The sequence below is a fragment of the Blennius ocellaris genome, assembly GCF_963422515.1.
Source record: "Blennius ocellaris genome assembly, chromosome: 10".
Classification (NCBI taxonomy): Eukaryota; Metazoa; Chordata; class Actinopteri; order Blenniiformes; family Blenniidae; genus Blennius; species Blennius ocellaris.
Genome location: NC_137659.1, coordinates 21,054,186 through 21,071,423, shown reverse-complemented (window position 1 = coordinate 21,071,423; position 17,238 = coordinate 21,054,186). Strand labels below are relative to the sequence as shown.

Below are 17,238 nucleotides of genomic sequence, written 5' to 3'. Positions count from 1 at the left end.
TTTCAACCCACGTTACTGATGGTGTCTGATGAGTTACGACAAGCAAAGTTTATACTCCAAAACTGGGCCGTTTGCTGCCTAATTGAAAAGGCTCCGGCTTTCACTTAGAGCTCCCCGGAGATTTTACACATCATCTCTCCTACACAAAGGTACCCGTGTTGTGAGCCACTCGCCGTGTGCTGCCGTTTTTTAACACCACAGTGAGTTACGAGACATACCCGTTGACCTGGATTGGGCAGTACGAAGTGTTTCCTGACAAAACAGGCCTGTTTGTACTTCCTGTTACTGGGACCTGTCGTCAGTGTTGACTTTATAGGAAACCTGCTCACCTGAAATTTAAAATGCTAAAGGTGTTCCCTGCTTCTCACCCTGTGTTGGCTGGAAAAGGTCCAACATAGAAGACGAAAAGATTGATGGATTACAATTAAGGACGGCACATGGTGGTATTAGTTTGAACTATCTATACTAAGTTTTCTGAGTTAATTCAACTAAGAAACAAAATTTGTCTTTAATTTCATGAAAAATCCTGAAAATAGCCACCTGGACACTTTAACCCACCACAAGAATTTAAAAAGTCAAATGAATTAATACTTCTGCTCCTTTTTCTAAGATAACATGCACTTTCGGACTCCTCTTAGCAGGTGTGTGATGATTCTTGTGATACTTTTCTGTTTTCTGCTTAATTTAGAATTTCTTTAGATAGCAAAAGCCCTGGGGGATGATTAAAAAAAAAAAGAAGTCTGGATTTGTCTGTTCAGCTGTAACAGAGTAGAATGGGTTAAAATTGTTGAGTTTAACCAATTGTTATTTTCACTTAAAAACCTTTTTTCTTTTCTTTAATATTTACTTTCATTAAGCTAATATAATGTGACAGAGGGCTTTAACACACAGTTCAACCCCGCCTAAAATACTATAACAGATCTGTTCTTCCGATTCCATCTTGAAAACTACTGCAAAACAACCATGATTGATGTCCGTAGCTTCTAAAGCAAACAATGTGACTAAAAAAAGAAAAAAACAAACAAATGTGACCTACATCTTCCCTAAACATCACGGCAGAGATTCTGTCATGATGATTTGTCTTTGCTGTGGCTTCTGTTCAGTTCTGCAAAGATGAACACTGTTCTGCCAGCGTTTCTTAAGATCAAACTTTGTGGTACGAAATTGAAAATATTGATTTGTAAATAAGCTAATATAAGTGTATTTTTCTATATTGAACATTTTGGGAATTTCAAATTGCAGTTATGTGGAATTTTATTGATGTTTTTGCTCCATTTTGCTCAAGTTTTTTTTTTTTTTCTTCTTAATAAATTGTTTATTTATAAAATCATACATAGTTACATGATATTAGATAGTCTAGCCTTTAAATATAGTATTATGGTAGCAAACTTTGTGATTACATTTATTAAACTTAATGTAGGTTTAACACAAGAAAAAATGTTAGGGGGACATTTCTGGGTTTGCTTGTTTTTTTTTTTCTTTTTAATCTTAACCTGTTTTTAATCAAAATTATCAAAACATTAAAAAAAACATCAAATCCCTTCACCTATGGCTCCTACATAGTGTCTGTTTCTGCACTAGTTACTATTCTAATGGGTAAACTAATGAGTTCCTGCACTTTCATCACAAACTATCACATGTGAGTCTGGCTAAAGACTGGAAAGGTTTTCAGCTGAAACAAGATGACCGAGGATCTATTTCCTAAACCACTTAACCCCTCGACCCCTGTGAATGCCAAGCTTTGCTGCACCGTCATTAAAAACAACTTAAAGGAGTCCTGTGCAACTCCAGGAATCCCTGACCTAATCTCATGTTTTTCATCATCCGTGTACAAATTACCAGCTCTATAGGAGTGAAATTACTGCACTTCTTGTCATCACTTGGAAATGAGCGGTTTTCCTCCATCTGCACATAAAGCTGCTCCAGGTGGGCAAACGACTGTGTCTGTACTTCTGTGTTAACCATAAACCCCCTCCTCACTAAATTATGGCCACATGTAGCAGACCCTGACTGAGTGGAAACTCTTATCAACGGTTTCAGACTAAGATCGTTTTTTATTAACAGTAATAGAGCAGTAAGTTTGAGCTTGTATATTTAACACCACCCACCTGGGACTCATTACTGAAAGGCAGCATTGTGTATTGATGATAATGATTATGGTCTCGCTTGTTCTAAACAGTATGCAGTTGAAATACTATAGGGTGCCACACGGCTCTTAAAAGATTTCCACAGTAACCATCTTTGGTATGTCACGCATATAAGGATTTGGTAGTTTTTTGATTTGTTTGACGTTTAGTTATTTATTTCACTGTATTTATTGTGTGTTTAAAAATGTTGGTATAATTGTGTAGCATGGATGATGGGGAAAACACCAGAGAAAATCAGCTTTTAATTGGAGGGTAGAAAACAACCTGTTGTTTTGTTAAAGTGCAGAATGTAGGGAGAAGAAATCTTAAAAAAAAAAAAAAAAAAGAGTTTAATATTCCAGGTAGAAAAATCTGCCTGTTCAGACTGTATTAACCTGTCTCGGCTTGTGTTGAAATCTTCCTGGTGGCTTTATTCCCCTTGGTGGCCCAGACGTAGACAGTGTAGAGGACTCCAGGCCTCAGGCTAGACAGTGTGTAAGAGGTCCTGTCGGACCCAACTGGGATTTCCTCACTAGAGCCCTCAGACGAGCTATAGGTCAGGATGTAGCCATCAATTTCTGCCTGGACTGGATCCCAAGACACGGTGAAGCTGGACTCTGTCTCGTCTTGGACTAAGAGGTTAGCGGGAGCATCCAGTTCTGGAGGAAGACGTTAGTGAAGGTGGATTAATACACTACTCATGCAAACTACCAGAGGAGTTGTTTCATCTCGCACTCAGAGTGGTAATGAAACAACTCCAAACGACACAAATGGACTAGCATTAGTAATCATTAAACACGAATTACATATACATACCAACATTTTTGAAATAAATTAGTATATTACCGAAAAATCATTAGATCAGTATTGCCATATGAAAACCTCAGAATAACAAAAGTAATCCTAACATTGCTCCAGATGGGATCTGTATCTACAAAATCGGTGATGTATCCAGTGAAAGAAGCCCGTTCTCAATGTGATGACAGCAAATGGATGGACTCCCTCTCAGACCAGGAACATCCACACCTTTCAAGAAATTGTATTTTAGCCCAAGCTGAGAAAACCGGGATGAAGTCCTCCAGGCTGTGGGTCTTGTGGTTGGGTCAACCCAGCAGCTTGGCCAGTATGCTAAATGATAGCACAGATATGATGGAAAAAGCCCAGACTGATTTTAATGGTGTGGATGACACCTGTATGAAAGTCACTGTAGGTACATGATCTTGAAAAGGAGCCAAAGATCCAGATTAAAAAGTGCGGCTTGAATCTTTTTTGGCTCACCTGTACTCAACATCTGTTCTTGGACTGGACTTGTTCTAATAAAGTATTTATCCTGTTTGGGCAGAAGTTTTCTATTTTGAGTAGACACGCTCACAGATTCGGGCTGATGCATAGTTGTAGATTTGCTTCTCAAAGTTAAGCTCGACCCTGGTACGGCTGAAAAGAATGCATTGTTTTTTTCTGCCAATAAAAAGTCTTGGCTCTTGTCATGCTGTAGGATGATATGGACAGTAGATGGAGAATGCTTGAGGATGATAAAACTGAGTAAGGAGTCCTTCTGGGCTTTCTTTCATCCCCACTGTCATAAAATGTCTTATCCCATTCAAATAGAATGAGGGCAATGCAAAGGTCAGGTCAAATGCCGCCGTGGCAATTCATCCATTTATTCCACTCTGCAGGGTTGCTGATAGCAGGTGAGCAGGTGAGACCAGAGCTCATCAAACATTTCCACCAATGGTTCTGAAACTGCAATTTTGACATATGGGGTCAGCCACCTTGAGAACTAAAACTCCTGAGGTCCTCACCAGTGGTGCCGGTAATAAAAGCAGAGCTATCGCTTGCAAATCAGGGATTAGGCCCCGTCAAGCACCTTTTGTTTGAACACAAGAAGTTGCCAACATCCAATGTTGATGCACAAAGTTTCATATTTCTGAAGCCAAAAGTGGTACCAAAACCTTTTCCCCCATGCTCAGACGCTGTGAGGGCTTCATAGTCTTGTAAAAATTCCAAAGTCGATGCATCCCTCTGTGGGCTGTGCAAAGGTGAGTAACTGACTAACTAACTAACTAACTAACTGAATAAGTGCAGTTCTCCAGGACTTTGACATTCATGCCAGCAGCAGGGACTGAGTCAACGGAAGCAAAGAGTGTGAGAGCTGATTGAAGGCCTCTTTAGTTTCATCCAGACGGTATTCCAGTACCTCTTTGCTGGGTTTCACATGACTCCACTCTCCAGACCCTCATAATCTTCTTTTTCTTCGCTCACAGACCCCTCAAAAAACACATTATATACTCACGAATAAAGGAAAATGTTGATATGAGCATCTTCTTTGCTAAAATAGTTAAGTTCTCCAACATGCTTGCGGACTCCAGTCCGAATGATTGAAGGAAGGATTTGTTCATTTAAAATTAACAGCTACTCAGCCAGCATAACAAATAAAAGAAATACTGTTAGGGCACTTGTAAAAACTACCATTGAGCTCTGAGTCTCTCTTTGTACCAGGATAAGCTCCAGCCGCTGCAAGGGACTACTGAGGAAGTTATTTGGGGGAAAGGACGTCTGGGCTGCTCTTCGTGACCCAAAGAAGAAGTTGGCAAGTGGGTGGATGAACCAATGGAAGAATACATTGGAAAACTACTTTAAACAAACAAGCAGAGTCTGATTGGTCTACCATGTGAGACTTTTTTTTCCCCCCTGTCGGAGGTGCACAAGGGGCCCTTGTTGTCTTGTCTAAATAATTGTAGCTACAGGCTACTTGTAGCTCTGAGGCATTGAACATGGATATACCCAATGAGTGATTTGTTTGAACAAAACGGTTTGACACCTGTCTCAGCTTGGGTTGAGGTCTTCCTGCTGGATTTGTTCCCCTTGGTGGCCCAGATGTACACCGTGTAGGGACGTCCAGGCTTGAGGCCAGTCAGTGTGTATGAGGTACGGCCAGGCCCTACTGGGATTTCCCCACTGGAGCCATCAGAGGAGGTGTAAGTGAGGATGTAGCCGTCAATGTTTGCCTGGACAGGATCCCAAGATACGATGAAGCTGGACTCTGTTTCTTCTCGGGACAAGAGGTTAGCAGGAGCATCCAGTTCTACAGAAAGATGTTAGTGGAAGATATTAATGACAAAATTACAACGATGCAAAGCCCAAGCTGCAGATGGGTGAAGAATAAATGGGAAAACATAAACTTAGTTTACACTTTTACAATACCAAAACTGAATGCTAAAAAAGTCATACGCTTACAACAAAAAGAAAAACTGATTCCTGTTTCCTGTAATAAGTCGATTATCCACAGAAAACCTGTACTTGTACTTTTTTTTTTTTTTTTTTTTTTTTTTTTAACTTAGCCAAAAACCTTGCAAAAAAAATTATTTTTCCTATAATCCGTCACCCATCTACATATTTGGATATTCTTAATCGCTCAAATTAAGTTAGAAAACAAAATGTGTCACAAGGACAAATCAACTTGAAGAACAGTTGCCTTCATGACCCCACCAAAGTTATAAAATGTCTGATAAATGTTCACATAAATGATTGTAAATACATTTACGGACATTATATATCTGACAGTGCTAGACAGTGAATCATGTTACAATGCTACACACAGTTAAAAAGGTTTACTGTACAATCGATGGATACTGATTAAAGGTTTTGCTTTTGAACAGAAAGCTGCATGTCGGAGAGAAGTCTCAGCTCGTTCTGAGCTCTTCTTGCTGGCTTTGCTTCCTTTGACAGCCCAGATGTCGACGGTCTCGGGCCTCGAGCCAGTCAGCATGTATGGAATACTGTCAGACCCAATTAGGAATCCTCACTTGAACCCTCCACAAAACCCCAAAACTATTGGTGAGGATGTAGCCATACATTTCTGCCTGAGTGCAATCCCACTCCACCCTGAAGCCAACTCTGTCTCATCATGAGCCAAGACATTATTAAGAGCATCGAGCTCTGTGTGAGAAATTAACATTAGTAGACATGATTAAAAGACAACACAAACATAATAGACTCAATAATGTGAAGTTGAGTCTGTATTCGCTGTATAAGAGGTTAAAATGGAGTGAGTATGTTAAACTTGGATTAAACAGGATGGAAAGGTTTTTCAGATAGATGCGTTTTAAACCTGTCCGACATCAGTTATGAAGTCTGTATTAAGCATTTTCTGCTAAATCCGAGTTTGACTTCAAGAGAGGGTACTTATTGTGAACTATGAGCTATGTTAAAATCATGCAAGATATGCAGCAGCACACTATCGGTTTCACTAAGACCAGACTATGAAATTAAGTTGTCAGGGGTTGGACGAATCACAAAAGTTGAATAAATCGCTTAGGTATTTCTATTTGGTTCACTGATTCATAATAAAAAGCTATGACCTATATTATGACTTACAGTAAATGTCCATAGTGTAATACTCCTGTATATCTCAACAGTCAATATAATTGTAAGCAATTAAATTATATAGTATGAAAACTATTAGAAATATGAAATAATCTGACATAAAAGCAAAAGTTACTGGTGCAATGTTATTAGGGTGCTCTTCATCTACACATTTAGAATCTCTGCTTTACCCCAATCATGACAGACTTTTTTAAATGTATGTTCTATTTTCAAACATCATAATTATGCACATTTAGTTGGGAAGAAACTATTTGTAAGCTCAGAAGATAAGCTTAATCTCTGCCTCTGGAGTTACTGCTGTTGTCTTTTGCAGGACAGTGTCTCTTTAAGTATCCCCTGTAAGTAGTCCTGGGGACAAGTACATTCTTTTAGCATTACGGAATTGTTGAAATTTTCTCTGGACTTTCAGGAGAACCTAAATGACATGTTCTGCAATAATTCAGATACCTGAGGCGCATCCTCTCATGCTGTTTTTCTTTACCGGTTTTTGCATTGTGATGGATGAGTGATGTTATTGGAGCAAAATGTGGGACCCGGTGCCCAAAAGATCTGGGATATCAATCAGGATTTTTTTTTAAAAATGAAACATGAAATCGAGTTTAAAAAGGGTAAAAAAGGACATGTGGTATATTCACTAAACTGGAACTGAATGGCAACAGTACAAAGTGATATTAAGCAATATCCCATCTTATATAAGATGCATAGTGAAGATTACCTTCAAATTACTAATAATGTATCAAATGTGCTAAATGTAGGTCATGATACATGTGACTTCTCATACTGTATTTCTGGACACCTCGAACGTTAAATCTGTTTAATCAGTGAAAACATTAGAATTATCTCTATCTTATTTCATTACTCAGGAGTATGCAAATATTCTGAAAGCTTTTGATCCTGATGCTGAGCTGCAATTTTAAAGCGATTTGGATAAATGCCAGTCTGGACTCACAACTGTTCTTCCGCGGACTTTCCTCCAAAATGCAAATGCGAGCAGACAGCAACAGCTGCTAACCCCCACAACTAGATTAAGATTAAGAGACAGGACAACATAAGAGACTGCAAAAAACAAAATAAGTGTCTTCGTTGACCCAGCAAAATCGTGTCTTCCTCATCCTTCCTCAGCCTCAAGCTACACTAAACCACGTTTAACTGAGGTGTCCAGACTAATTATGTTAAATAGCCCCTGTTAAGGGAGAGTTCAAGTTTCCCCCTTGGCATTTGGGATAAGACTTGTTAGTGCACTTTGTGTGAAGTGTCTCCGCTGATGCTTCTCACTTCTCACCACCACGGAAATATAAGCGAGCTGTGCATGGAAATCAAAATCAAGAGATCAAAAGGGAAAATGATTGGTGCATTGTAATATCTGAAGGTAAGAGTGTTTTACACCTGAGAAAAGAGATACTTAATGCATTCATCTTTCTGTTAAAAGGCTGTAAAGCTCAAAGCCGGAATAGATTCCCTGTGGGTTTGAACACTTTTCTGAGAATCACAGGTCATTGGGCAGGTTGTAGAAAGGTTAACAGGAGGTGGAAGATATTTGTTTGGACCTCGTGGGTTCTACATCAACTTTAAAAGCAAATGTTAGAAGTTAATCTTTTGTGTCTTACCTTGTGCTAACTGAGTTTTTAAACTTGGCGTCCACCTTTAACCCAAATAGAAAGCTCTTCTGTGAAGCTGCAAAATAGCGAGTTCTGGGGTCGGGTTTACCTGTCTCAGCCTCTGTTGAGCTCTTCCCACTGGCTTTGTCTCCCCTGTAGGCCCAGACATAGACAGTATGGAGAACTCCGGGCCTCAAGCCAACCAGCATGTACGAGGTCCTGTCGCGTCCAACAGGGATGTCTGAGCTGGATCCCCCGGAGGACGTGTAGCTCAACATGTAGCCGTCTATTTCTGCCTGGACCCCGTCCCAGGAAACGGTTGCAGTGTCCTCAGTTACCCCAGTGGTGACAACGTGTGTCGGCACATCAATGTCTAAAGGAATGAGGATAAATCAGAAAAATAAAGAGAGAGCTTCCTTACGATCTTGCAATTTTGGCTGTTAAAACTCAGCTGGGCAGGTCGAACAGTCTAACTGCTCTCATGAGACACATAACAGTAAAATGGATTATATTGGTTATTAAATCATAATGATCATGGGTCATCTCGTTATACTATGTATACCTTCATAGAGTTATTAATCATTGAAGTTAGGGTTGGTTTTCTTTATCTATTTACATTAAATCGAAATCAGTCTTTTTTCCTGTAACTGTTATGATTTATTGAGTACAATTCATTTTTAGGCTGATAAGTGGTTAGCACTACTACATCCCTGTGGGACTACTATGGGATGGATAAATCATATTCAGGCTTCCCTTAACAACAGGAAATATTTTTTTATTCCTTTGACTTGATTGCAAAATAGCATGGCATACTGAGACCAGATGTAAATAGACTTCACTTACAGTATATGTAGCCTTTGTATTTTTTGAGCACTGGCAAATGCCTTTGGGCATTAGTCTAAAATAATGCTGTAAACAAATTTAAGTTTCTACTTTCTCATCAAACTTTTGAATCTGATTTCTTGCAAGAATTGCACACACTTGCTTGAATGGCACTTCACAACAAACCTGCCATGCCTCATATGATTTGTCTTTCAAATAACTGTTTCCCTAATGTTGTAATATATTATTAATAAGGTCTATTGGGATCCGGAGGCTTTTAAACAAATAACTCTTGATGATACGATGATAACGGTGATAACTTCGACGACATTAAGTTAGAATGACACTGTAAGTCTCTATATTATACAGTAGTACACAACCATGTCACTTTCTCCATTCTGTTCTAAAGTTATGTGGTTTAATGCAACAACGTAGTTCAACTTACCTGTTTTTTTTTTGTTTATTAAGAGGAAAGAGCTGTGGAAATGAATGCCCTGACCCCTCGTCTTTTGTTTTAAAGAAGAATGCGCTGAAAGTTTAAACTCTGAGCAGCTTGGTCGTGGGAAATGAAATGCTTTAATTTGTGTCCGAAAAATATTTGTTTCTACATTATATGGAATCGAAACTGTTTATTGTGATCCCAATGGGCACAGTCTAAGGCAGCTTGAAAGATATATTTGATGGAGAGTAGTGAGGGGTAATAATGAGATGCATATGTGGGTATTATTCTATTCTGGCAGACATGTACAACGTTGCACTTTCACTAATCCGTTTGAGACAATTAATCAAAATTGTTTGGAGAGGAAAAAAAAAAGAAAAGCTGTGAACGTTGTTTAAACTGCCAACTTTGTTACTCCAGCACAGCTGGGTAAAGTGAGTGTGAAAAATTGCAATCCTGACATGGGGCATCTGTGGAGAGAGGCAGTTTATGGAGCTGTTTGACCAATTTGGCAACCCCCTCGATGGGTAAACTGCCAGACATACAGACGAGGCTGTACAACACTTTTTTTCCCCAGCATTCCTGATAAAATAGGTTAAATTTAGCTATATTTCCCCTTCGCCAGACACATTTTCTTGATGACACTGGAAATATGTATTTGAACAATGGAAAATCTACCTATTGAAGAGAGGGTTTGGCATATGTGTGCTGAAGATGAAAGGTGCATGAAAAGAGAATTTGTACTCTGGCGCAGTTGAAGTGCTCTGTGAAGCTCTTCAAAGGAACATCATAAGCAAGCAGTCCGGCGCATGGCCCTCTCCTGATTATTGCACTCCACAGCAGGAGCGGCAGGCGGAGAAGGACAGGCAGACAGAACAACACACAGAGCCTCTGTTTTCAAACATCGGGTGGACTCGAGGAATCACAGGAGACATATGGGAAGACGCGGGCGGAGCAGTTGGTGGTACACGTGTGTGGATGGGTGTTAGGGTCTGCCGAGGCAATGAAAGCAAAGACAGGGAGTAACAAAGGGAGGAAGGCAGATTATAAAAGGGAGAGTCACAGAGGCCTAGCGGGAGACGTGCAGAGGAAGCGGAGGGAAATGTAAAAGTAATCATCATTTAGGATTATTCCTCTGTGGCAGCCGAGGTCAGTCTGGTGTCAGTGTGCAGTCTGCATCGTGAAAACTGATTGATGATGCATCCAGGAGAAGAAAGGAGCTGCGCAACTGTCCAACTCCATATCCCCCTTTTTGGTCTTTCCTCCCATCCACTTCTGTCACTTCCGTGTCCTTGTGGTTGCACAGCCTGACAGTCTGTCATGAGCTAGGCCACAGAGTGAATTTATAATGGCACTGCTTTTATTAGAAATGAGCATCTCCTCCAAAACATAGAGGGAAAAAAAGTGGCCATTGAATAGTGTAAGTACTTTAAGGGAGCTCAGGATGCTGACTTAACGGCTCACTCCAAGAAAGAACATGTTTATAAAATCATTGAACGACTGTGTGAGACGTCTGAGGAAAATCATTATCAGATATGGAAAGGGATTCATAAAACCTCACCGAAAATACTACATGTGGACATCCCATTTCAATTACCGAAATCTCAGAGGTGCAATGTGGGTTTTTAGAAGGCCCCTTCTCACACAATTATATATTTCAATTTCAAAGATCCGTTACAAGGCCAGACATGAAATACAGACCGTCAATAGTGAGATTTATATTCATCCAACCATATTCTATCCTGATATATTAGGCAAACATTTGGTAAAAGGCTGGGTACACACAGGACAATCACATATGCACATATTTACACCTACAAGCAATTTACAAGCACAACTACAAGGAGAGCATGCAAACAGAAAGCCTCAGCAACGAATAGAACGCTAACCACTAGACCTTTTCATAGTAATAGAAGGACATCTTTAAAACACAAGACAAAGTTAGTAGCATCTATCACCCCAGCATTACCACCTGTTGTATAATGTTTTCATTCTTTAATTTCTTTTAACTCTCCCTGATATCTCAGTTTTGATTTTCTACTCATCCGCATGGGTTCTCTTTCTCTGGATCCGTTTGCTGCTCATACACTTGTGATGTTTTATATTATTAATCTTTATTCAAACTCCCGAACATACAGGCCTGTAGTCATGATCTACTTGGAAATAGGCAGAGCCCTCGAGTATAAGAATGAATTATGAACTCCTTTCAAAATGTCAGAAAAACACATTTGCAACTCAAAACACTCAACCCCCCCCCCCCCCCCCCCCCCCCCCAGTAGTACTGTAAGATATATAAAAAGCTGTTAAGTTGTGTTGTCCTACACTTTCGCACCACGTCTGCAATATTAATTTCACAGTTTCACACGTATAAGTGCATAAATGGCAACATGGTCTACTAGGCTCCAAAATCATGTTTGCAGCTTTTAATTTGGCAGCAACTGCACAGTGAACATCACACATACTTCTCTTGTTAAACCTGAGCAGCATTCTGGCAGCATGTGGACGTGTGACCGTCCCTTTACAGCTGGAGGCTGCGTGATTTCACCACCTCAGATGCTTATTTCTGCAGACTTTGATGCATTTCACTGATTTGTAGAGCTGATGATGTGATACTTCGCTCACAGCAACAGTCTGCATGTTCCACCTGTGCATATGTGGCATTTCGGCTACTGGTGACACTCAAGTATTCTTTAGTGTATGTGATTCTATGTCTGTCTGGTGTAATGTACTGTAAGGTGTTATGATGTCCCAGGCGACATTGTGTTAAACATTCTTGATAAAGACAGAAAACCATTGTTGCATTTTATCACAAATACCAAAGGTAAAAACTAAATTTTATCTTATTTAAAAAACAAAGTGTTACACCAAAGTCTGACAGTAGGCATTGTTTTTCATTGCATAACTTAAATGGATTAGCAATTAAAGTGACTAAGTGTCTGATTTCTTTAAAGGTTCATTTGAAAATAGGCTGGTTTTGGAACCCTGTGAATCCAGACCATGTTCAAAAAGGAATTCAAAGTTTCCTTTTCGCTCTCCGCCGTGTTTTTCTTTTCTTCTCAACAAAGAAAAGGAGTTTCCTTTGCCGCCTTGGCTTTCTGACATATTCTATATGTTATTACATTTTCCTCGAGGTGCTGCAAGCTACAATAGCATCGGCGCTGAAGTTTCACCATGTGATGGATCCAGTAACTTGAGGCGCTCTGCCTCAGCAGCACAGCAGAGTCATCGGCTATCAGGCAAAACACAACACAAGCTGTGACCTTGGCCATTTGGAAAACAGCTTATCCATTACGCGTGGCGTGTTCAGCAGAGGCACTGACCACAAGGCACGCAGTAACAGGCCGTCTCTCACCATATAGAGCCTCACTGTACGCTGGAAGAAAACATTGCGTCCACAGATGGGAGTCAATAAGGTGCTACTCGTTTGGAGACTACAATATGTCAGGCATGACTTATGCTCTGCTGTGGAGACCTCCGGCAACTGTAGAATTCTTCTGTTCGCCAGAGAATCTATAGATACTATAAGCAGCTCATAACTCTTCATGCCAGCCCTGACTTATTTATTGAGTTACATCCAGAGCTAATATGTAATAGGAATGATATGAAATCTCTTTCACTGGGTTTGTCCACTGGAAGGCAGCTTTACAGCCTGGCTCAACCCATCCACAGCTCGGCTTTGGTTATGCTTTGTCTTTAGAATAGGTAATATCCACAATCCAATCAATAAGCAAACGCCACCGTTTCCCTTGGACGATTATGAAAGTGTACTGAAATATGAACACGTAAAAAGCTTAACATGATCATCACTCGGCCAACCACAAATATATACTCTCAAATTAAACATGCATGTTTGCATTAGAAGAAACATTACTTTAGCAAACATATTAGTTTCTTTTTCTATTTTTGCTCCAGACCTTTTCACACCTTAAAGAAGCCCATTCATGGCCTAATCACACGAATGTCGTGGCTCCCGTTACATTTGTGTATTTGTCAGCCTCAGTTTGACTAATCGATTTGTTTATTACTTGCAAAAATATCAAATATTAGCCTTTGACTTGACATTTATCTGCATCTTACACATAGAGCTAAGTGGCGTTTTGATGGACAAGTGTGAGTAGACAGAGTAATCCCACTGCACCACATGAGATGCTATAGTGTATCCCGATAACAGAAAGCCTTAAAATCCAACCCATTTTCTCCAGCCAAGCCATCTGCTTAAGTTATACAAGCCTTAGTGGTGACTATATTGAATCTGAATCAGCGCTCGCAGCCCGTGGTATATTGTGTTTATACTCCTTCAAAAAGTTTGGCAGGTCAATAACTTTGCTACGCCTCCTCCGTATTGAAATTTCTTATATGTTTGGCATTTTCCTAAAAGTTGGCCTTCACTAGATCGTTTTAGTTTGGAGCTGCTGGTGAAAACACATCCACCTACAGAATCACACATCTTGCACGACCTGTAAGAGGAGCATAACGTTAACATACCACAGACTGAAAGATGATAATGTATGGAACCACACTGGAAGCACATACGGAGGTCCAACCACGCAATAAATAATAAATGTAGATGTTGGAACTGCTGGTTCATTACTTTGTGCTGAATATAAAAGATGCTTCAGTGCATCTATATGAAGCTGCCACAGCACGGACTCCATCATCAAATTTGATTGGTTAAATAAATGGAGATATCAACTGGCTTTATGTGGAATATATTTACATTTTACATAAATGTAGGTGAAATGGAAAGTTATTTTCACAGTGTTTACATTGAAATATAAGAAACGTTCTCTTCCGAGATCCCTCACAACATTTTACTGACATTTATCATTGTGTGAGCAGCAGAAATGTAGGATATACTGTATGTGTCCTGTGGTAGTGTCACCAAAACATTTTCCATATTTGTTTTTTTTCTCCCACACCAGCCATGGTTAATTTCAATCCAGTTAAATTGATGTCATGTAAACACTTTGATCTGATCACTTTGGCCCGGTGTAGTTGAAATTAGACGGTAAACCCGAACAAGCTCACAGAACTCAAAACGTTTTATGTAATAGATTACACGAGAATATTTAATTGATGTTGTTAAACGTTTATTAAAGATAATATTTAAATAATTTATTTTATATTAACTTAAAACATTTCACACCATCACTTAAATGTTTTTGTATAATCTCTTACACAAATAGTTTGGAGTTCTGTGAGCTTTGTTCAGATTTACAGTGTACAAATCGAGTAGGTGGCACTTTTTCAAGAAAGTAGTGTAGTAATCCTACTTTTTGAAGAAGTTAAATAATTACTCTGTTCAGGTGCTACTGTCCAGTAACTTCACCAATACTTGTACCTTTTTTTAAATTTTCTATGATATTGTCACACTTGAAATGTTGACATTTTATCCACCCACTGCCTGAATGAAAATACAACCAACAAACAATGTTTGACACCCAATGTTTGTAATAAAGAGTAATAAGAATTCCTCTAAGGATAACTATAGATTATCTAAAGGTTTCATGTTCTAATATGGATCAGGACTGATCGCAACTTTGATTTATTTTCACCAGCTTTGGTCCTGTCACGTCATGATTCGTAGAAAGAGGGAAGCGTGTGATCAGTCTTGGTTTGTTTTGTGTTGAGATGTATGACAGTTTTCTTTTGACCACGGTTAAGCAATAAATCTTTAGGGCTCATCAATACAAAGTTATTTTAGATCATTTGAGTTTCTAGTTGGAACTAAACCAGGGGGATTGTTTGTTTTTTTTTACTTAGAAATATCTCTGCAATTGCTCATTATTAATGACTCATAACCATCCTCCAATTATTTTAAATGTCTGGAGCCACTTTTTATGATATAAACATTAAGTATTTCTTCAATTTGACGGACTCCAACAAATTATTCTTAAACAATGTTGAGAAAGAGAAAAAAATTAAAGAGCCAATACAATTAATTCTTTCAACAGTTTTTAGAAGAGAAGTCGTCAGCTTAAAACCAAGTTGTTTGCTTCACTTATAGCTCCACAATAATGAAATGTATGTTACATAATAGCTTTATTATTTTCACAACCTCATATTTGTTGCTGATTATATTTAAAAAAAAATTTAACCTTGTGATGCAATTTGTGTCATATATTACTTAATTACTGCTTGCTCTGCGTGTGTGCACTTTCCATATATTTTTTCTCCTTATGTTTGCTTTCATCTCTGGCGCTGTGTAGCCACACTGGCCACAGGCGTGTTTAGTGAGATAATAGGTGAGTGCGCTTTCCGTTGCGCCGTGCCAGTCATCGTGAACCCGGCATATCCTCTCTGGCAGCCGGAGCTAAGGACTATCCTCTTCAATCACCTCTAAGCCTGTTTGTGCTACACCTAAAATGAAGGATTGTAGCTACTGGAGTGGAGACAAGCCACTGTCTGTCTGGTGTAGATTAGCCCATTCACACACACATAAACACACATGTGAGTTGAGACACACGCAGGTCGCAGACTCACACAGAAAAAAAAGGATTAGCAAAAACAGGAGCCCTTAAGTACCTGCCTGGTTTCAAAAGAAGAGGGGCGAGGCTGGAAAATGCCCAGAGAACGCTGATGACTAAAAACCATTAAATTGGCTGACGTTGGGGCCAAAAATACGGGAAGAGGCGTCAACCTGGGGCCTGCTTTTTAACTGACTAAGCTCTGGAGGAGGGTGGGAGTGAAGGTGAAGGAGGAAAGAAGGGAAGCAGGATGGTAAAGCAGAATAAAGCGAGATGTGTTGTGGAGCAAAATTGAAAGATGAATTTCTCATCACGTCCTAAAGCCAGTCCAGACCAGCATGCTAATGTTCAACATTACCAGACGAGCTCGGTAAATCGCGGATCTTCTCACCTCAACCATGAGGGAGAATCTTTTAGTCGTCACACTCTTCATATCATATTTCCCCCGCGCTCGCCACAGCCACGAGAGTAGTCTACATTATTAGACAGTAAATTACAGCCCCTCGTCATTAACCCGTGAGCTTGACTCTTGCTGGTTGAATCCCTTATGCTTTTATCATTGGCTATGTGTGGAAGCTAATCACAGGTTGTGTAATACAGTATGACAGTAGTTTGTACGACCGATTATGTGTTTTTCCTATTAGGCTGCAACCACTGGCGAATGATCGGTGACTCGGCATGAGCGAAGAGCCGTTTCTGATACTGCATCCAATTCAAAAATAAGTGGAACACGGTGTCTCCGCCGTATACTTTAATGTATTTATTGCGCCACAAGTGGCTGATTCATCCCTTCAAGTGTCATCCACAGCCAGACACTGCCAGTGGTGTCAGATGCTGTCGCAGAGTGCAATTAATGTCAGGCAGGAGTCAAATTCAGGAAAATTTAGACTATTTTGTGCTTTATAATAAGCACATAAGTCAACAATACTGATGTGTTGGCACTGACCTGTGACACCAGTGACAGAAGAAGGCTTCCCCTCAGTGTTTCCTCTGATAGCTTGGACTGAAATCTGGTACTCAGTTCCTGGATATAGACCTAGAGAAAGAAAGAGACACTTTAATGCGACATGGGCTTGAACGAGGCTTTATTCTGTGCCGCAGTGCTTTTAACCATAGGCTGACCACAGTTACAAGATACTTAAAAGGATAAAACCTAAATATCTTCATCTGTTTCTATTTTGCTGGCCTTGATTCTTGAAAACTTCTAGGTTCCAAGCCTAAAACCTGACCAGAACAATCTCTGAAGGAAATCTGAGACATAATGTTTTGATTTAGGGACACACAATCCAAAATAACTAATACCACTGTGAATAATATATGCAAGTATGCTTTTTTTCCCTGAGATTTAACCCAAAGATATAGCGTGGGAAAGACATAATTCACTATGTCAGTGTTTTTTG

The 17,238-nt window shown here is 39.6% G+C and overlaps 1 protein-coding gene across 2 annotated transcripts in view; it reads right to left on the bottom strand.

Annotated features, from left to right (window-relative positions):
• Nucleotides 1-17,238, bottom strand: part of tnn (tenascin N) — a 52,420-nt gene that overhangs the window by 10,878 nt on the left and 24,304 nt on the right. For both annotated transcript variants that reach the window (XM_080503848.1, XM_080503849.1), the window contains exons 8-11: nucleotides 16,785-16,874; nucleotides 8,220-8,483; nucleotides 4,948-5,211; nucleotides 2,522-2,785 (exon numbers count right to left, since the gene is read on the bottom strand). In XM_080503848.1, the coding sequence (XP_080359974.1) occupies nucleotides 2,522-2,785; nucleotides 4,948-5,211; nucleotides 8,220-8,483; nucleotides 16,785-16,874 (882 nt within the window). The remainder of the gene's footprint in view (nucleotides 1-2,521; nucleotides 2,786-4,947; nucleotides 5,212-8,219; nucleotides 8,484-16,784; nucleotides 16,875-17,238) is intronic.